Raw genomic sequence first — 22,196 nt, forward strand, 5'->3', positions numbered from 1 at the left:
AATACTGAATTTGAAACGGAAATAAGAAGTCTAGAAGAAGATTGCCTTTGGCATAGCTTGCACGTCTCTTTAGACCATCTCAAATGTAATTGCTATAAAGCTGAGTAATGGTATTTCTGCATATAAAATCTTCACCTACACAAATTCGTGCTTAATTTAGCATGGCGTGCAAAAACTTTTACCTCTCTCAAATGCCATATTTCAGGATCAACACCCTTGATTTAAGCACTTACCCCAAAATGACAAAAATGCGATTGCAATGTCATTTTTCTCTTTTAGGTTTGACGCTTAGCACAAAATGTAACATCAGAATGAGCATTCACATTTTAGGAGAGCTCAGAAATTCATAGAACATGAAAAGATTGGGAACCTCCTTGCAAAGGAGAATGCTGTGGATTCTGTTCTGTGTACCCCTTTAAATGAAGATATCTAAATGACAGAGTCGAGGATTAGGAGACAAGAAACAAACCAAAAATGAAAACAGAATGCTTGTTACAAAGAATATACCAAAAGGAATCCTCAAGACAATTTAGAGAAAATAAATTTAAAAAAAAAAGGAAAAAAATGAACCTCCATAACTTAAGCTCAATACGGGGGGAAAAAAAAATCTTGAAGCAATAACTCATCTTATAAGCACAGAGCTAGTAGATGACGCAGGGCAAAATTTGAATTATTAACGACATAAAGAATGCGATTTTTACAGTAAGGATCATACGCTTGCTTTGATTTGGACCGCTGAGATGTAATTTTGACTAAATTTTCCATTCAAAAACATGCACTACTGTATAGTGGGAAGCTCCTAAAAAGAATCTTTCTGGAAGTTCATCAATAATGTTTTAATCAAAATAATGGAATGTCTAACTTCCAAGATTCAGAAAGGTGCAACCAGCTCCCTAACTCTAAACAGGCAAATATTCACCACTAGATATTGCAATACCAGTTCATCACGGACAATTGGACATGGTAAAGAACTAAGTGGGGGCAGACTAGTCTCATTCACAAGGTGGTACAAAATGTCTATTGGCATAAATAATTTGTTCAACACCAATCTAGTCAGTAGTCACAAGATTGTACTTAAGGCTCCACAATATGCAAAAAAAAAAAAAAAAAAAAAAAAAAAAAAAAAAAAAAAAAACAAAACAAAGGAAGCAACTCAATCTCAGTGAAGCTACCGGGATTGTTTCAAACCCTCAGAAAGATCTAATGACAACCAAAAAAAGCTATTTCTCATACCACCTAAAAGCAATATAAATCTGAACATAAAAACAAGCCTTGAGCAAGTTATTGTTGATTCCTTAACCCAGAATTATCAAAAAACTATGAAACAATATGACTTCTCTAAAGTATTCATAAAAGGGTGAAATCAATCTAGAGAGAAAACACACCCACAACATAACACAACACAACACAAAGACGGGAAAAAGAATCATGTTTTAGACATGAAATGCAAATAATATTATGTTACTATGCTAAAAATAGCACCATCAATAGTAATTACAGAAACAAAGTAAAGGCAGGGCATAACAAAAGAAACAAATTTCTAATAAGATTTTTGGCCACGTAACAAGCTCAAGCTTCTACAGTGTTACCGAGCACAAAAGAGAAGAGTTCTCGAACCGGCGAAAACTCGACCAACCCAATATCCATGGCGTACCCAGCAACCGGCAACTTCAAGTCTCTCAAAACGCAAAAAGCCTCCGCCATGCGAGACTTGGGCACTTCCTGAGCGACGGCGCAATAAGGGACCCACGAATCGGGGCGGTAATCGTCTCCGATTTCGACGCCTTCCTTCCTCAAGGCGTCGCACAATTGGGAGTGGAATTGGAGCAGCGACATTGACGGCGTCGGGGCGAGGAAGAGGACATTGTTGTCGTTGGAGAGGGAGCCGATGGAGGAGAAAGAGAGGGGTAAAGATTCTTGCCTGGAGGCGAAGGTTCTGAGAAGATTCTCGAGCTTTCCGGGGTCGATCGAAGGGGTCGAGAAGAGGGTTATGTGTGGGCGGGATTCGATTTCGATGAGCTGGGTGCTGATTTGGCGGCGGGCCAACACGTTCCAAGATTTCAGGACCTGGTTTTCTAGGGCGGGATCGAAGTAGAGCTCGATGGCGTACCCTTGTTCTTGTTGTTGCGACATTGCGAGGAATTCGGAGCGGAAAACAAGGGATTCGATCGAAATTCAGGGCGACCCAGGTGCTGAAATCGAGATCTGAGAATTACCCAAAAAGGAAATGAGAAAGATTTGCAAGAACCCGAATTGACTTACCCAGATTTTTTTGAGAATTAAATTTCACCAAAACCCAAGAAGAGAAAGAGGTAAGCACGTGTGAAACGGTGGATTTCAAGCTTTTCAATCGGAAAGAGACGGAGGAATAAAAGGGAAAATAAAATCGAAACAGAAGAAAAAAAGGGAGGGTTTTTGCAACGAAAGAAAATTGTGATTAACTAACTGTAGCTTTAGTTAATCGAACGTTGGAGGACTCCCGAAATCAGCTCTTTTTCAGTTTCTGGTCTGGTTATATAGGAAAGAGAGAGGGTAGAGAGAAGAAACGAAAATTCCTCTCTACAAAGAGTAGAAGACCAAAACAGTCAACAGAATAGGAAGGATATTAGTATTGATGGTCAAAGATGCCAATCTATTTTTCTTTTTTTTTTTTGGTTAAACCATAAGAGTGTGATACACAATGTAAACAATAACATTAGATTTTTTGAGCTTTTAATATTTTAGATTAGATTTTCCTTTTGAAAATATTTTAGATTAGATTAGATGGAGACTTGTCACTAAATTGAGTTTTTATGCTCCATTACTGTAGTTGTCTCTCAATTTGTCTCCCTTATTATCGTCCTCAAAATTCAGAAATTCATTCGAATTTACATCTTTAATCAGATTTTACTAATTTTTTGAAGACTACAATATTACAAGTTGACAAATATTACAAGTTGAAGTGTGAAGAACAAAAAAGTATCATTATTCACTAATTTGAAGGGATAACAGAACTTTTATGAAAGAAAAATAGACCAAAAAAAAAAAAAAAAAAAAAACAGTTATGAATCAACAACAATGAAACGAGAAATTAGTTCCACCTTGGAGGAGCTAATACCATTACCATTGCCATTACCGGCCACTAATGGGCCTTAATTAATAGCGGGCAAAAGAGCTTCAGGCCCATGAAGAGGCCCAAAATCACTTTGTTGGATAGTCATTCTGGAATATTTCCTCGGTCCTCCGTGACCGCCGTCGACCCCAATTACCAGGAACACCCTAAAACTCCAATTTCACTCTAGTAAACCAAGACCCATAATTTCTGTCTTTCCATCTTTTTCTCTCTAGAAATGGGCGAAAATAAGCGAAAACGAGGTCGAAAGCCCAAAACCCCAGCCGACGACAATCCCACCACCGCCGCTGCCTCCGCCGCTATGGACTTCCAGTACACCAATCCGACAACCGCCGCCGCCGCCGCGGCGACTGACGTCGTGTCGGTCCCTTCCAGTGCCGCCTCCGATCTCGGTGGCAATCAACTCAGTCGCCGCGGCCGGGGCCGACCTAGAAAGATCGAGGACCAAGCGGAGATTGCGATCTCCTCGCCGGAGCGCAGGAGCTCGCGACACTTGGACCAAAACGGTGAGGTTCCGCACTCGGTGGCCGGAGTCGTGTCGGAGCCGCCGCTGACGGTGCCGAGGTGGGATAGCGTGGTTAGGGTTGTGCCGTCGATGGACGCGGTGGTGAAGGTGTTCTGCGTCCACACGGAGCCGAATTTCTCGCTGCCATGGCAGAGGAAGAGACAGTACAGCTCGAGTAGCAGTGGATTCATCATTGGAGGGAGGAGGGTTTTGACGAATGCTCACTCGGTGGAGCATCACACTCAGGTCAAGCTCAAGAAGCGTGGCTCTGATACCAAGTACTTGGCCACTGTTCTCGCCATTGGCACTGAATGTGATATTGGTATTCTAAGTTTGGAACTTTTTGCCAGTTTTTTTTTGTTCATTTCTCTGTTTATTGTGTTATTTTTATATGGGTTTTGATGAATTTGTTGCGTTAAACATAAGCGAGAGAATACTGTTTGATTGTAAAGATTGTGAAAGGAACTGCTTTTAGCCGGACTTTTTCGTTTTCAGTGATTCATGCAACTCTCTCACTTTAGCTGGTTGAGTTTGTGAATTTTAGGAAGTAATTTCTCTTGTTATGATACTTCGATTTGGAGAGGAAAAAAGTATCTGAACTCTGGGTTCCTATGAATTGTGAGAGAAAAGATGATGATGCTCATGATTCATTTTATCAGGACTTTCTCTCGTTATTGTACGATAACCCCTTTCAAGTGGTTTAAACTTGGTTTCTTAAGCTTGTTGTAGTTTTCATTTTAGTTAATAAGGTTGTTGTGAATTGAAATGGAAAGAAAGAAACAATTTTGATCTGAACCATTAAACATTGGGATAGTTATGAATTAGTAGTTTTTGGTTTCAGTACTTCTGAAAATCATTTAAGATGGCTTTTTCACTGGAAATGAAGGGGAAAAACATTAACATGTTACTAATTATTTCCTTTGCATTTTTCTAATTCTTCAGCAATGCTGACTGTGAGCGATGATGAGTTCTGGGAGGGAGTTTCACCCGTGGAGTTTGGAGATTTGCCTGCTCTTCAAGATGCTGTGACTGTTGTGGGCTATCCTATTGGGGGTGATACAATCTCTGTGACAAGTGGTGTTGTGTCGCGTATGGAGATACTATCTTACGTGCATGGGTCCACTGAGCTTTTAGGGCTGCAGGTAATGTGCTCTGGGTTTTTCATCTGTTCTTAATACATTTGATTGATTACCAATATTTTCTTATTTCCTTTCTCTTTGAGTTGTTTCCCCAGATAGATGCTGCAATAAACTCTGGAAATTCTGGTGGGCCTGCGTTCAATGATAAGGGAAAATGTGTAGGTATCGCATTTCAATCACTTAAACATGAAGACGTGGAGAATATAGGCTATGTCATACCAACACCAGTTATCATGCATTTCATTAAGGATTATGAGAAGAATGGGGCATATACAGGTAATTCTGGTGTTCACCAACTCATCTCCCTAAAGAACAGAAATAGCAGTCCTTGTTGAAAATGAATTTGTTGCAAGTATAACTTTTGGTATTTGTATACTGTTGTCTTCTTATTAGGGTTTCCAATTCTTGGAGTTGAGTGGCAGAAGATGGAAAATCCTGATCTGCGCTCGTCAATTGGAATGTCACCTGATCAGAAGGGTGTCCGTATCAGAAGAATTGAGCCCACGGCTCCAGAATCAAATGTTCTAAGGCCATCTGACGTTATCCTTAGTTTTGATGGGATTAATATTGCTAATGACGGAACAGGTAAGCTCAATTTCTGCTTTCAAATGTTCTTTAATGCTATGCTTGATTTGATGCACTCTCCATTTGGCAAGTGATGGCGTAATAATGTGCAAATTTAAAGTAATGGCGTCTTTTACTCTGTTTGCTAGCACTAGCAGGTCATTTAGAATTATAAAGATTTTTCCTTTTGAGAGCCCTTCTCTCTTTCTCCTTTCCCTTTAGGCATTAACTCTTATTTTTTGGTAACAATTTCAGTTCCATTCAGGCATGGAGAGCGCATAGGTTTCAGTTACCTGGTCTCTCAAAAGTACACGGGAGATACTGCTCTGGTAAAAGTTCTTCGTAACTCAGAGATACTCGAATACAATATAAAGCTTTCAACTCACAAGCGACTCATCCCTGCGCACATCAAAGGCAGACCTCCTTCATATTACATAATTGCTGGATTTGTTTTCAGTGCTGTATCTGTTCCATATCTGCGTTCTGAGGTGTGTGTCATTCATCTTTGTTCCCTTACAAAAATGTGAACCTTGTTCCTCCATCTATACATGCTAGAATTAGGTTCTAAGCTTATGGCGATTGAAACTGTTTTTTACTTCCTTTTCTTTCTATCTAAATCATCACATCTTACCCTCGGGGTTTTGCTGATTTTCAGTATGGGAAAGAATATGAATTCGATGCTCCAGTAAAGCTGTTGGACAAGCATCTACATGCAATGGCACAGTCTGTTGATGAACAAGCAGTTGTTGTTTCTCAGGTTTCTCCCTCATCTTATGTATAACTTGTTTTCATGTTCATCCTTCTTCCACCGAAATTTGTCCAAAACCTTCCAAATCATAGACTTCCACCTATCCTTCAAACAAAGAACGAAAACACACATAAAAACTAACAAAAACCTCGAAACCAACTAGATATTAAGTATAAAACGATACCAAATGAGTGAGTAAAACTCACTCATCACTTATACGTGTTCTGAATTGCTTCAGGTTCTTGTAGCTGACATTAATATTGGATACGAGGACATTGTTAATACACAGGTAAGGAGATATGTTCTTTATGCTTTTCTTCAATTTAATTTTATTACATTCTTGTTCCCTTGTTGATATCGTTGTTTTCTTCTATTTAGGTTCTTGCTTTCAATGGAAAGCCGGTCCGAAATCTCAAGACATTGGCCAGCATGGTGGAGAGCTGTAATGACGAATATCTTAAGTTCAATTTAGAATACGATCAGGTTCTCACCCAATCCTCATCCCATCCCTCCCCCTGGCTCTCTCTCCCCACATTACACACACAACGCATCAGATACAAACTTGTGTGACAGGCTTATTCCTCGCTTGTAAGTTCTAAATTTGGCTCGGTCCAAAATTTCTTTATGCAGATCGTTGTTCTGCAGACGAAGACCGCAAGGGAAGCAACTTTAGACATTCTTGCAACGCATTGCATACCTTCTGCTATGTCTGATGATCTCAAGACATGAGATAAGATTGTACGAAAGAGTTTGGAATTTACTTAATCAGCCATTCCCATTTTGATCTTTAACACTCGTCCCTCGTGTGATCCGAGAATTATACTTTCCAAACTTCATTCTCTCCAAAAGAACAGAGGCTGGATTTTACATTTGCCGTTTCTTGATGGAATCTGCCTGTAACGTGTTGATGAAAGTTTAACCAAGGTGATGGGGGTATGCGTTGCCTTTTGTAACAAATATAGGTCATCTTACCTGGGTTGAGATGTTTCTTATTTTGTGATCTTATTTATATTATGAAGTAGAGAAAAGCAGGAGGGCTAGAGGTTGGTTTCATAGATTTGTACTTTAAATCTTTGATGAGTTCTAGTGTCCGGGTTGAAACAGAATAAATTTGATGTAATATTATTGCTGCGAGTTTATTAGAGGAGGTAAAGGCGGGGGATAATAAGTATTCTTATTTTGTGCTCTTGTATTTGTTTTCTAAATTTTTGTAATAATGAACAATTATGACCTCGTTCACTTCGCAGATGTGACATTTTGTGAAAATCTTTCACTGTAGCAGAAAAAATTAGATGTGACATTCATCATTATTTTAGATTTAGTCATATGGTTGTCGTTTTTGTCTGCTATAGAATATATATTCTGACCCTAAAATGACCTCTTTGCTAATTGTTTAACATCATTATGAGTGGTTAAATTAGTTAAAGTTTTCTCTTGTCTTATTGTTTTGCTTTGCTTTTACTAGATTCCAGCGTAAAATTAGCAACTAGCTTGTGGCTAACGATATCTTTTGACATGGGTTAAAGTAAATCTTATTTATGCGGTATTATAGCTAATGTCATCGCCTAAAAACGACGACTTAATTATTGAAAGGGTGGTTCTATTCAAAATTTTTTTTTTTATTACTCTCTACACTATTTTTAAACACACTCTATGTAATTTTGAAATAGTTAAATTTACTTTCTACACACTTTTATTATTCTAAAATTACTTTAAATTATGTTCATAGGATTATTAATTCTTGATCATTTTTCTTTTCACACCTGCTATTTTTTATTTTTTAATATTATCATTTCTACATTTTTTTTTTAAGTTGAAGCTTTAGGCATGATGCTTTTTTCTTGTACGGAAAGAAAATTTATTAAAATATTTTTTTAGAAAACATAAAGGACATTCAAAAATATAAAATGGAAAGCAATATAATTCAAGAAATAATAAATAAACGTTACAGCAACAAAGTTATTATAATGGAAAAATAATGAAAAACAAATAAACGTGCATAATAAGCATAAAAAAGAATAAAATGAAAAAAAAAATCAATTCTACTTTATAAGAAAGAAAAAAATAATAATTATAAAATGATTTGCCCTTTCAAAAATGATATAATTAGAAAAATAAAAAACATTAACACAAAAAGAAGAAAAAAAGGGCAAAAGAACAATCACTATAGAATAAATAGCAAAGAAAATTTAACATTGTCTATGTAGTTTTTTGGAATAGTTATTGAATGGAAAAGAAATTAAAGTTTTATCATAGATTTCAAAATAACAATTGTTTGTAATTTGACAATATGACATGCGAGATGTGTGAAGGAAAAACATAAAACTTTATTATTTTTATAATAAAATTTAATTATGTAATTTAATCTATTATAATCGTCTTTTTTTTTTGTCATTACATGACAATATTTTCTAATAAGAAATTATAATTAAAAGAGAGTGTAAAGAATAAAGAGGGATGTGTGAATTGAACTATCCTAAAAACATATTGATCTTCCTTTACAAATGACAAGACATTTAAAATGGGAACTGTTTGAAAATTACAAATGACAAGACATTTGAAATGAGAACTGTTTGAAAAACGACGCAATTGAGAAACCGGGGGGAAAAAAAGAATGAAAAATGAACACAATAAAGAAGAGAAAACCACATGGGAGTTTTCTGTTAATGCAAATATATGAAGTGATAACATACGCAATATTGATGCCCGCGTATAAAACCACAATGAAAACAGACTTAAATGATGACGACGACTGAATCTGCAAAGACCAAAAACGAAAGAAGTTTACAGGAAACGGCATACGCAGAAAAACGACAGAAAATGGAAAACGACAAAAAGTAAAACGCTAACTTCCTGAGGATGATAAAAGCGTCACATTAAAGATCCAAAACAGAGAAAAGAAACGTTAAGACAACAACGACAAGGATAATAGTAACAACAACCAACTTAAATGATAAAACAAGAAAAAAGTAAAATCGACAACGACCATCTAGCAAAAGAAACGACAACATGTTGGCAGAAGAAACAATATGCACCAGAAACGCCAGACAATGAAAAACCTCGAAGACTGTAAACGAAAATAAAGGTGCAACATGTTAGAAAAAGGATGTGTGAGTTCTTTGTCATTGACAAGTCATCAATAAACATAAGAAGGTGATGACACAGAATATAAGCCAATAAGAATGAAGTTAAGTGATAAAACGACAAGAGAGTAAAGACAAAAACGACAAATGAAACCTGACAATAGCGACATATCTCAAAAATGAATACAATCATACATAAATAAGCCATCCAATTAAAATCACGTTTCATGTCCTCAAAAAAAAAAAAAAAAAAAACTATACGCCATTTTATTTTTTAGCGAAAATACATAAACATAAGAGAATCACGCGCAAAACCAAGTGAAGTGACATAACGACAAACAACCTAAATGGACAACAACTATAAAGAAACAGAAAACGACGATGTTGTTGGCGTAAACTATATACATAAAAAAGAGCAAAAAAGGGAAAATAATGACCCGAGAAGGACAACTCCTTGTTTTTCTTGGATGTCACTTAGTATATATGCAGAGTAAAGACATGTCGTTTCTAATTTGCATACATTTTCTAAAAAATATTTATACACTGCAGTCTTGTGTCGTTCGTTTCTTGATTTAGAGTTAATTTTACCAGAAAATTTTTAGTGTTAAGAGACTGATTTTGTTTCCTCTCATCTCTTGCTCGAGGGGGATGATGGGGTACAATACAGACGGCATACTATTTTTTCTCTCCCTCTGTTCTACAATTACAATTCATCATATTTCACATTGCAAATAAAATAACGTTGGACATTTTTAAGTTGCAATTTTCCTTTCATTTACATACATTCACTTTGGAATATGTTGTCTACCTCTTCTCATCTTTGTACCTCTGCAATAAAGGGGTCTTGTGTGTAGGTAGTGATCCCATGCTCTCAGCTTGAGAGTCTTCAGTATTAATCTCTTCCTTTGCCTTTCCCCACATCACGGTGTAAAACCCAATAGATATTGTTGTTGCTCCAATAAGACTAATATTCATAAACCAACAAAAAAAAGTGGTATCTTAAGCAAGAAACAATAACAAAAAATTTAATGTGTTTTAGCTAGACGGGTGGTTATTGAAGTTGTGTGTGTTCCTTTTTTTATTTTTTATTTCTTTATTTTTTGTAGTATGTACCTTCCAAGATGAAGAGTTTCGCCAAGGAATATGAAACCCATCGCAGCAGCAATTGCTATGGAGAGAGGCTTGAACATTGCCACATAGACCGGCCCTTTCACTCGCAAGACCCACGTGTGCACGGTATTGTTCAAGAATGACCCGAAAACTCCCTATTTATCGTAATCAGAAGTACTAAAACTTGTGACACATTGTTCACAAACCAGTAGAACATGATTTGAGAAGATATAAATTTAAAAAATATATTAGTGCAGTACTTTAACTCCGTTTGTATAGCCGGTCCTAAGCCTGGATAAAGGAGGAGGGTTGCAGTAGGTTAACGGCTAGCGTAAAAATAAAGTCACTCTTATGGATTTTACTTACACAGAATCTGTTGGGGCGTTCCCTACGTGCGACGCGCTATGCCAGGCCCTGGGTATAGTGTTAAATAGGCAAGGGGGTCTTCGCACATTCACAGACGTGTGCGTGGGGAAAAGTGAGCCCATGCGCCATGTCGGGCCCCGGATATGGTGAAAAATATGCAAGGGGGGTCCTTGCATATTCATGGACGTGTGCAAGGGACAGAGCTAGCACATGATAGAAAAATTTGTTTAGGTAGTTGGAATGTAGGTTTTTTAACTGGTAGATCTATGGAGTTAGTAGATGTTATGGTAAGAAGAAGAATTAACATTTTATGCTTACAGGAAACAAAGTGGACAAGAGAGAAAGCAAAGGAGATTAGAAATTTAGGACACATGTTATGGTATACAGGTTGAGAAAGGAATCGCAATGAAGTTGGTATTCTAGTGGACAAAACTGTGAAGGATGACGTAGTTGAGATTAAGCGAATAGAGGATAGAATTATCAAATATATCTATTGGTGCAGTCGAACACCACAACTAATAGAATGTGGGTTTTATCTATGAGGTTATGCCACGGGACCTATCTTTTCTTAGTACTGGGCATGATTAGACACTACTGGTGCCATGGCATTGTTCAATATATTTAGATATACCGTAAATATCTAGACAAAAGTGTTGAAGATCTATTAACTTAATGACATGATTGTGACTCAATTGCCAAATGTATAAGAAAACATAGGTTTATAGATTATGATTCTAAGTTTCTTTTGCACGAAATTTTTGATATGTAGAGCACTTGAACCGAAATATTGCTAGAATCTTACCGAGCAGACGACGGAGACAATTGCAATGCTAGATTTCAATTTCCAAGCACTTGAATCTGTTTCCATTATGAGCGCCACAATTGCAGCCATGATGCTCACGGATAAATTATAGAAGAATACCACACTCAATTCATTCGGATACTCTTTCATAATATGCGTCTGTAAAAATCGACAACGCTCAAATTAATAAATTTTTATAGATAGATTCCGTACTAAACTACTATTATTGTGCATTTTTTAAATGTCAAATCTAGCGCGCCAAAATTTCTCCTTACAAAAAAAAAAAAAAAAAAAAAAAAAAAAAATCCCACAGTTTTACATACTTTGTGAGTTTGGAACAACGTGAATTTACCTGAACAATGTACCAAAGTGGAACCAAGATATATTCAGCCGTAAGCAAAAGGCCACCAACAACCCAATTAGATTTGGTGTCGTTTTGAAGAAGATGTTGGTGGTGAAGTGAAATGGTAGAAAATCGAGTGGAAATAATTGGTGGGCCCTGGTAGAGAGTCGCCACAAATGCACCTGTTATTGAAACTACAGTGCCCAACATCTTAGCTTGACTGCTTGTGCTTCTTACGGCTAGTTTTTCCATCCTTTAGAACCAAAAAAAGGAAAGAAAAATGACACAAATTGTCACCGTTCAATTATTAAAGCGAAAAAGGAAAAGAGAGAAGAAAAGGACTCGACACACCAATTGGAAAAACTAGTTATCGAATAAGTTATCTCTTCTTTCTCTCTCTTTCAATAATCCACACACCCTTGTAGTTGTATGAGTTTAGAGAGAGAGAGAGAGGAGAGAGAGAGAGAACTTTGGGAATTTGTTGCAGGGATATTTTAACTGGAGAAATGCATATTGCGACCAAGGAATTATATCACAAAGTGCCCCATTATTTTTAAATAATAGTAAGAAAGAATGATACTGGATATATCGCCTTTTATATTCACTCTTTGATACTGGGGAGTAATACATTACTATATATCACGAGATCATCAGTATATTTTGAAAACCAATTTTCAAAATTTACATGTCAATCACAAGATTCAACACATAATTCCACGAGTCTTACACGATAATCGTTAACATGTTAAAAATAAAGAGTAATGATCACCCTCACAATTTTCATTAGAACACTAACAAACAAGTTGAGTAGAAATGTGACATGGCCTCGTTCATTTCGCCGATTCGAGTTGAATTCGAGTTTTGTTACAGTAAAAAACTCTCAGAAACAATCACATCTAACTTCTTTACTACAGTAAAAAACTCTTACATAACGTCATATTTCAACTCAAATTAAAAACTCAATTTAGTGAACTAAACAGCCGATTAACAAAAATGTCTTTCATTCTCATAACGAGAATACCTTATAAAATGGTGGGTCCTGTATCAAATTCTATACTATTTTACGTGGGTGTGGTGTGGTTGTATTCTCGAGATAAATAGGGGGTGGTGTTCTTTAATTGTAAATCGGTTGTGGAAAAGCAAAGTTTGACTTTAGTCATCAAAGTGCGTGTGCCACGCACGTGACTACATATACGTATATTAAATTAAATTTAAATATAAGAAAATATAAAGAAAAATTAAGGAGTTGTTTGGTTGAGGGATTCATATCCCGATTCGAATCATGATTCATAATTTGTTACAGTATTTTTTCTCATAAAAAATACATATAAATTGAAAATGATTCTAATACACGAACGTCTCCTAAATTGAACTCTAAACATGGCTTGGCCGATTTGCCTAAATCATTTCTTTAATTCTTTTTAAGGAAAACTTTCCTAATTTTACAATTACATTTGCCAACATTCAACGACAACCACAAAAAGCACATTAGCATGCGAAATGGGTTAGTTGCATATCTGACTATGCAATTGAACAAGTGTAACTTCTCCATTATTATTATTATAATAATTATTATTATTATTTAAACAAAGAAGATCTTCTTTTTTTTTTTTTTCTTTTTTACAAAACTAAATCACCCACAAAGACAATAAAATAATGGTGGTGGGGACGGAAGGACACCTGTTCGGCTGTTCTTGCATGAATTCCAAAGTGCGACTCTTTGTTTACTTTGAGCAGAAAGGGGTCCTAGCTAGTGTTTAATCCACTTCGAAGAAGAAAGGAATATTGTATTTTATTTTTTAGTTTTTCTTTTTATCGTTAAATTTGAAGGGTGAGACTAGAGAGAGAAGTAAAAAAAAAAAGAAAAAAAAGAAAAAAAAGTACCTGAAAATGATGGCAAGAATGAAAGTGAAAGCTGGCACGAGATTGCTAATGGCTGAAGCAAGCGTTGGAGAGCTATAATTTATGCCTGTAAATCCCATTATCTGAGATGAACATCTGTTTCATCAATTTTTCCAAACAAAAAAAAAAACAACCAAATTAAACTATAAGGCCGAAAAAAAAAAGAAAAATGAATCATGGGCAATAATTTGTTTTAAAAATTATTACTCTATACCCTATGAGCCCAAGAAGACCCATTTTGATCATTATGGAGAAGTTGAGCGGAGGAAGCACTCTTGATCTACAAAACAAAATTTACATGAATTTTGAAGACCCACAAATTAAGCAAACAAGATATCAAAGAATAAAACTTTTTGGTTTATAAAAAAAAAAAACCAATTAAAGAAATTAATTTTACCTATGGGAGAAAAATGGTGCAGGAAGGAGAACAAGAGCGGCAATAGCGTAAGCGTAGACAACAAAGACATGGTAACTCATGCCTTTCAAAGTCGCTGCTTTAAACAGCGTGTTTAACCCCACGTTAATGCACTCCATTGTTACCATCGCCGTGAATGGCAACACATCCCTGTAACCATACCTCCCTGCCACCATCTCTCTCTCTCTCTCTCTCTCCTCTCTTTCTCTCTCTAGAAAGCAAACGATCGAGCACAAAAAGAGAGAGTAAAGTTATATGGCACAGTAGTTAGTTTCTTATGTGTATACATATATGTATATGTAAATCATGGACTAGTTAAGTTGGAGTGTGCTTATGGAAGGACGGAACTATTGATGAGAGAGATTGACAACGGTGTGGCATGATTTGATAGGGCCAAAGGAATTCTATTGGTTCGTTTTCTTTTTTTCTTTAACCCAAAATGAAAAGAAAGAAAGTATTATTTGAATCTGATTTGGTGTTATTTGGATCTGATCGAGAAGCAATTTGACAAATAAGTTCTCACTATTATTGTATGATTATATTCTAATAATAAATAAGGGTGTTATTATTGGTGGTACACATATCAGTAAAATGTTTATATTATATTAGATATTGTGTGAAAAGAATCTGTTATTTCTAAGTATTATTTTCTCTATTCATTTGTTTAGATCTCACGCAATACAATTAAATAATGTTGTCATAGATTAAGGTCTAGAAAAGGATCGTTTTGTACATCATTACGCATAATCAATATATATATATATATACACATACATATATATACACATACATATATATACATGGAATTTATAGCGGAAAAAGTTATTGTACTAATTATTATTTTTAACTAATTAGATTAACTTTTTAATAATTAGATTTATATATATTCATTATTCATATTAAAATTTCACAACGTATAATATAAAACTGCTCTTATTATACATCAAACCATTAAAAATCTCATCAAACTATTAGAACAAGGTTCCTGCGTCCAATAGTGGAGTAAAATGGTTTCGTTCATTTTATTGATTTAAATTTAAAATTTAAATTTTATTACAGTAAAAAACTCTCATAAATAATCACATCTAATTTTTTTATTATAGTAAAAAATTCTCATATAAAATTATATCTTAACTCAAATTTTTAAATTAACGAAACGAAGGAGGCGTTAACTTCTCCTTATCTCCACCAAAAATGAAAAAAAAAAAAAAAAAGTCGTAGGAACATGACGGTATCTAATTAATCATGATAAAAGAAAGTTTTATAATTTATATTCGATGAGACAGTGAAAACAGAATTATGAGAAGTTTCCTTTTTCTTGACAAGACACGGCCTTTATCTTTTTCGTCATCTTGACAACGGTAGACCGGCCTCATCATTTCAAGGCCTTGTCTTTCTATACGGTGCGTATCTAAATTATTAGGCCAAGTTGCATTTCAGTGAATGAAGATAAAAGATATATGCCTTTTCACGTTTGGTCGATAAATTTTGAATTATAATTTAAAATTATTTTTAATTTATATATATTTTTTATAAAAAAAAATATTATAACGAATTATGTTTTAAATTATGATATAAATTTTTGTATTAAATATCTAATTTATCAAACAAGATAAAATTACAAAACTAAAAATTACAATGAGTCGGAAAGATGTATTTCCTGTTATCCTAATTCTCTCTTCAAGCAAAAAAAAAAAAAAAAAAAAAATCCTAATTCTCTCTCTCTCGAATTTTCGTACCAAACACTCAATTTATTAAACAAGACAAAATTACAAAACTAAAAATTAAAATGAGTTGGAAGGATGTATTTCCTATTATCTTAATTCTCTCTCTCTCTCTCTCTCTCTCTCTCTCTCTCGGATATATGGATGACAGTTTTAGAGTAAAATTTTAATAAATTCTCAAGTTTTGTAAATTAAGAAAATTTTGTTTTTTTGAATGATCAATCACTAATTGCTGATATAATTAATGTTTAAGTGATATAAATTAATGATTTATCCTTAATCAATGATTACCTTGGTGGTCAATTATTAATTGACCGGATCTAATTAACTAACTACCGCATTAACCATTTTAATGACAGCCAGCCATTTTTCTAAAAAGCAAAGGTCTTGCTACTTATTGAAGAGAGTTGGCCAAAAACATCATTTCAATGTTATTTTTGAAACACAACTGGAGTACTGGCTCGATAAACTTGGTATTGGAAAGAGGGCTACTATATAGGCTAATTAGCATCACTCTTATGACTATGAGGAACAAATAAAGAGACATCCACAAACAAGGTAAAAGGATATGAACGTTGTATTATTTTATAATGATTACGACAATGAAATATTAATATCACGAATTGCTTTTATAACGATGTTATATGTACTAAATCAAACAGCAAGCAATCGGTTGGCATGGTGGGCTGGGGGAAAAAAAAAAAAAATTTAAGCAATTATCCATATCATTATGTAGAGTAATAATATGAACAATATTATAATTATAATTGGAAGAAATGAAGAATGGAAGCTATAGCGCAGCCAACTTAGAGAGCACATAAGTTGGCACTTTTTCTCAGCAACGGCGCAGGTTTCTTCTTTTGGATATCCGTACATGCATGTGTACATTGTCCTGTTCCTGTGCCAACTTTCTTCAACCCTAAACTATGCATGTTGTTGAAATTTGATTTCTTCCATCTTTCTTCACCAATAAGGATTATATCCATTTCATTTCATCACACTTTCATATTATGTCCTATATATACTCTATTCTCTTCAACTTCTCCTCACATCGCTTATATCCCTATAAAACTGATCTACTCTCCATATATATATATATATATCACCAAAACACATATTATTCTGTTATAGATCATACATAATCACTAAGTACTTGATAGCTAGCTAGCATATACAACAATACAAAAAGATGGTCAAGTTTGCGAGCTTATTTCTTTCTCCACTGCTCGTATTGGTTGTGTCTATTCTATGTATTACTTGTATAAAATTTTGTGCCGGTGCAACTAGTACGTATAATGTGCTGAGTTTTGGGGCTAAACCGAATGGCGTAAAAGACTCCACTCAAGCCTTCCTAGATGCATGGGCTGCAGCCTGTGGTGCTGTTGATGCCGCCCGCATATACATCCCCAAAGGAAGGTATTTGCTTCGCCCTCTGGCGTTCAATGGCCCCTGCAAAAGCCCCCACATTACTTTTCGAATCGACGGCACCCTGGTCGCCCCGTTGGATTACCGAGTTTTGGGGACCGCAGATAACTGGCTCGACTTCCAAGGAGTCAGCGGTGTCGATATCGTCGGAGGCGCTCTTGACGCCAGAGGATCTGCCTTGTGGGCTTGCAAGGCCAGTGCAACTAACTCTTGTCCCGGCGGAGCCACGGTTAGTACACAAAAAATTTAGCTATTATTTTGGTTCGAATTACTACGTTAAGGTTAATATAGTAAACAAATAACTTTTTATCAATGGGAAAACTTTAAAATGTGTTATTTACGAAGTACTTTTTTTTCAGTTCTATAAAACATAAACTGTATATAATCTTGGTTACTTTTAGTACACACCTTTTTCACAAACATCACTAACTGCCTCACGTTTACTTGGGACCATCAATACATATAAATTTCTAGGTACATATACTTAATTGTTAATCAGTTTTCGATAATTGCAATTTGCAGACGCTGAGCATAACATACTCCAGCAACATCAAAGTCATCGGCTTATTGTCATTAAACAGCCAGATGTTCCACATTGTAGTAAACCATTGTCAGAATGTGGAGATGCGAGGTGTGAAGGTCATGGCTGCTGGAGACAGTCCAAACACCGATGGCATCCACGTCCAACAATCACAAAATGTAGCAATCTTCAACTCCTCCATAAGAACCGGGGACGATTGCGTCTCCATCGGCCCCGGCACCCAAAACTTGTGGATTGAACGCATGGCATGTGGTCCTGGCCATGGCATCAGGTAATTTTTTTTTTTTTTTTTTTTTTTTTTTTTTTTTTTTTTTTCATATACCAAGCTTGTATAAATTACAAGAAAAATGTGTAATGCATATTTCACGTCAAGAAAAACCGTATTAGCAAAATTCGTCGGTATACCGGTCAACACCGAGAAAATTTTTCTCGCTAACCCTTTTATCCAGTATCATGTATTCTGGCTTACGTATACTTGCATGTAATTGGTTGCAGCATTGGGAGCCTTGCTAAAGACTTGGAAGAAGATGGGGTGAAAAATGTAACAGTGAAACAGGTTGCTTTTACAAATACTCAAAATGGTTTAAGAATAAAATCATGGGCTAGACCCAGCAGTGGATTTGTACAGGGAGTCCAGTTCCTTAATGTCGTAATGCAGAATGTCCAAAATCCCATTATTATAGACCAAAATTATTGCCCACACAACATCAATTGCCCTGGTCGGGTAAGTTATAATTATTTCTTTAGTACTCTTTATATTCAAAGTAAAATAATAATAATAATAATAATAATATTCATACACTGAATAGGATTTACATCAAGTGTCATTCAACTGATATCATGCTCAAATATGTGTATTTATAGGTTTCGGGTGTGAAAATTAGCGACGTCGTATATCGGGGCATCAAAGGTACATCGGCGACGGTAGTTGCAATGAAATTTGACTGCAGTCCAAGAAATCCATGCAAGGGGATTAGACTTGAGGATGTGAATCTGACTTACAAGAATCAAGAAGCTAAATCCTCATGTTCCAATGCAAATGGAAAGTCTGTTGGCAAGGTTCTACCAGATAGTTGTTTATTGAAGTAGTAATTTTTAATGAATTGTTTAATGCTCTTTTCTGTACAGATTATATTTTTTGGTACTATTGGTACCTTGGCGTGTTGTATGTCATCAATTCTTTTGACATAAACCAAAATAATAAAAAGAAAAGATAGTGACTGTAATTTGTTTAACTACGTCGCTTTTTTTTCCGCCTCTAATATGAATGGCAAAGAATATTACTAACATATAATATGATCAGAACGATTACTACGATATAAAATATGTTAGCCAACCTTCTTTAAATGCAAGTAGATAAAAAGTCAGCAGGTTCACCCAAAATCACACAATGAAATTACAAAAAATAACAAAAGTCACCATGACATACCGATGCTTTAGCGGTAAGAGATTTAAGGACGACTTGTTGATTGTCGCCGACGACTAATAACATGTCATTTCCAAAGAGGTCGCCGCCGCCCCTAAATGGTGTGCGACGAGAAAAGGCTGCTATCGTTAAACCATTTATAGATGTCACATCGTAGCTAAAACCATGTTGTTCGAGTAATTATCACTTTTTTTTTTTCCCGTAGAAATCATTTGACGACTTATTACTTTAGAATTGAAGGGGGAAAAAAAAGGCCCAATTACTACTTAATGCTATGTTAAGAAAACATTATTTATAGTACTTGTGGTACTTTGCGCGTTGTATATATTAAGGGTAAAATACCTGAGTCTCACATCATCTAAACATAAATATAACCACAGTCATATAAATATATTGGTCACCCCACTTAAATAGATTAATTTTAAAAATCTACTACTTTATAAAGTGTAATTCTTCTCTCTCACTTTTTAATAGTATACAATTAAAGTCAATTTAAGGACTGCTACTTACGCATTTTAAGCAATTGTAATTAGTCGCATTATAAGTAGCGCTCACCTTTGACAGCTGGTTTTTATATGAATTTCGAACATTGCTTGAACACGTAACCTTCCGTAAATATAAGCAAATAATAAGTCATCGGTAAAGCACCACACGCAAATTTTCTTAATTATTGAATTATAGACGTACAAGTAACCTTGTGCTATTTGCTAAGTAATATGCACCATAAGTTGACATTGACAACAATAATATATTAAAAAGAGAAGTTGGCAAATTGTAGCCATCAAGTTGTTTGTAACCCAAGTGGCAGGCTTGGTTATATTATATATACATATATATATATATATGCCATTTCAAACACAAAACTAAGAAGAGCAGGTAGAAATATAGCACTGAACAATAATGGAGAAGCCATTTTGTTCAAAAGATGATGACGAGAAACATGCAAGGAAACGACGTCGCGGCGGGCATACAGCCCCGGCAGGTTGCTTCTGGGTCTGCGTGGGAGCTCATAAACAGAGATTTGCGATCAAAACCGAATACACGAAACATCCTCTCTTCAAGAAGCTGGTTGAAGAAGCCGAGAAGGAGTACGGACACCGAAACCAATTAGGCCCTCTTGCGCTTCCCTGCAGCGTTCACATCTTCTACAATGCCTTAATAAAGATGGAATTTGATGATCATGCCAATCAGCTATCTACTACTCGTTATCCCTTCTCCTACCACCCAATCAGTCCCTTCAACATATATGCCATCAATCAGTTCTAGATTCTATACTAGGGAACGTTCTTAGTTGGAATGGATCGTTACCAATCTTGAGTTTTAGCAGTTAGATCTTAGTAGTCTATTACTGTGTGTTTATTGTTTCTATACTTACACAGGAATTTTTGCTTTTCTTACATTTAATTTTTAGTCCTCAATGATTTTATATTTACATGCTCAGCCTTTATTTATGTTTCTTCTCTTTTTTTTTTTTTTTTTACCATTTTTCACATATATTGTAAATTCAATTCTCGTTAAATTATTCTTCTCTACTCTAATTTCTCAGTCAAAATATTTTCTACAAATATATTACTCGCGTAGTTTTCTCACAATCTCTATATATTTTAGGTTATATATATATATATATATATATATATATATATTCCCCTTTTACTCTGTTGAAACGTTTTTCCTCGAATATATGATTAAGTAAATATTTTTCTCCTTACATGTAATTAGTTTTCTATGTGATTTGTTTTAAAATATCATTTATTTTTAAAAAAGAAACTATTGAAATAATAATCCTCAAATATGCACTTACGTAAACATCTTGTTCTTTTCCATATGTACCTTAATTAGTTTTCTATTTGATTTATCAAGATCAAACTATTTCTTCTATTACGAAAATACAACATTCGTCAGAAACATATTTGTAATTGAAACATACATTTTGATGTTTCTTTAACTTCATTAAATTATTATTTTTTCTAATTTTCCGATTCAAATATTTTTTACAAATATATCCCTATTTAAATACTATTACTACAATATTCTATATATGCAATTAGATTAGATGTGGTTCCACACGTTAGCCCTATAAAACCATAATCGTATATGTGTGTGCAGTTTATAATACATATTTATTAAGTATACTAAATCAGTCCTCTCAGTTAGTAAAAAATTTCGATAGAAGCTCTTAATAGATTATAATGCTAAATTGTAAATAAACACTTTACTATATGTCAAATTAGTTTTTTTAATAGAACTTCACCCCGTCCTGCGCGGAGCGTGTGGGCCAAAACCTAGTAGAAGGTGAAAAAGTCAATTGCAGTAAATAAAACTACAATAAAAGCAAAATATTATTCCATTGTTCCGAAATATCAAAATAAACAAATAATTAATAGTTAAATTGAGGTAAACAAATTAAATTATGAGCGATAGAACATTTTGTTTCCATTTGCAAGCGGTAAGCGAGCAGTGACTCCTTTTGCGGTTGTTCCTTAAGAAGGTGCAATGCAAATTGGTGCTCGGAGACGCATTTTAGCGAAAGTTGCCAAACCAATGCCGAAAAAATTTGTGATTCTTCCACTTTTCAAGATCATAGACACCCAAGTCCCAAGGTCCGCGCTTGTGAAGACCAAGGATATCCTGGTCATGTGTAAAGTATATGCTATTCCCTTGGCAGCCAGTAAAATCAGATGTGTTAAGGCAGATATAGAGCTATTGTCACCTAAAAAATAAAGCAATATCACCTAAACTTTCCATCTTAAGCCATCTAGTCTTTTCAAAATCGAATCTGAAGACTATGAATTTCTTTGTTACACACGATCCCGGTCGCCAAGTGATTCTTTGTACATTTTTACCTGCAAAAGCTCTCCCTTACACGATTCCATCAGGTATCTCTTGAAACAAAAATGTCATTTTTTACTATATCTTGAGGTCTTTGTCGACGTTAACTTTACGTTATATTTAAATGGATATTGCGATGTTTCGAAAGATACAAGAGCACCA

The 22,196-nt window shown here is 35.0% G+C and overlaps 5 protein-coding genes across 5 annotated transcripts; 3 read left to right on the forward strand and 2 right to left on the reverse strand.

Annotated features, from left to right (window-relative positions):
- Positions 1 to 1,412: 1,412 nt before the first annotated feature.
- Positions 1,413 to 2,588, reverse strand: LOC21391761. The gene has a single exon (XM_010113432.2). The coding sequence runs from the start codon at positions 2,131 to 2,133 to the stop codon at positions 1,570 to 1,572; it is 564 nt and encodes a 187-aa protein (XP_010111734.1). The 5' UTR covers positions 2,134 to 2,588; the 3' UTR covers positions 1,413 to 1,569.
- A 652-nt stretch (positions 2,589 to 3,240) lies between these two features.
- On the forward strand, positions 3,241 to 7,309 carry LOC21391762 (protease Do-like 9). The gene is made up of 9 exons (XM_010113433.2): positions 3,241 to 3,939; positions 4,560 to 4,759; positions 4,852 to 5,032; positions 5,150 to 5,341; positions 5,576 to 5,808; positions 5,976 to 6,077; positions 6,307 to 6,357; positions 6,447 to 6,551; positions 6,699 to 7,309. Exons 1-9 carry the CDS (start codon positions 3,330 to 3,332, stop codon positions 6,795 to 6,797), a joined length of 1,773 nt encoding a protein of 590 aa, XP_010111735.1. The 5' UTR covers positions 3,241 to 3,329; the 3' UTR covers positions 6,798 to 7,309.
- Positions 7,310 to 9,622: 2,313 nt separating this feature from the next.
- On the reverse strand, positions 9,623 to 14,373 carry LOC21391763 (WAT1-related protein At3g28050). The gene is made up of 7 exons (XM_010113434.2): positions 14,072 to 14,373; positions 13,889 to 13,954; positions 13,657 to 13,770; positions 11,782 to 12,025; positions 11,430 to 11,588; positions 10,265 to 10,416; positions 9,623 to 10,115 (listed from the first exon to the last, which is right to left on the reverse strand). Exons 1-7 carry the CDS (start codon positions 14,263 to 14,265, stop codon positions 9,956 to 9,958), a joined length of 1,089 nt encoding a protein of 362 aa, XP_010111736.1. The 5' UTR covers positions 14,266 to 14,373; the 3' UTR covers positions 9,623 to 9,955.
- A 2,629-nt stretch (positions 14,374 to 17,002) lies between these two features.
- LOC21391764 (polygalacturonase) lies at positions 17,003 to 18,868 on the forward strand. Its single transcript, XM_010113435.1, has 4 exons — positions 17,003 to 17,467; positions 17,761 to 18,050; positions 18,275 to 18,503; positions 18,644 to 18,868. Exons 1-4 carry the CDS (start codon positions 17,003 to 17,005, stop codon positions 18,866 to 18,868), a joined length of 1,209 nt encoding a protein of 402 aa, XP_010111737.1.
- Positions 18,869 to 20,105: 1,237 nt separating this feature from the next.
- On the forward strand, positions 20,106 to 20,471 carry LOC21391765 (auxin-responsive protein SAUR15). Its single transcript, XM_010113436.1, has one exon. The coding sequence runs from the start codon at positions 20,106 to 20,108 to the stop codon at positions 20,469 to 20,471; it is 366 nt and encodes a 121-aa protein (XP_010111738.1).
- Positions 20,472 to 22,196: the final 1,725 nt, after the last annotated feature.

Source organism: Morus notabilis, unplaced genomic scaffold, assembly GCF_000414095.1.
Source record: "Morus notabilis unplaced genomic scaffold, ASM41409v2 Scaffold1008, whole genome shotgun sequence".
NCBI lineage: Eukaryota > Viridiplantae > Streptophyta > Magnoliopsida > Rosales > Moraceae > Morus > Morus notabilis.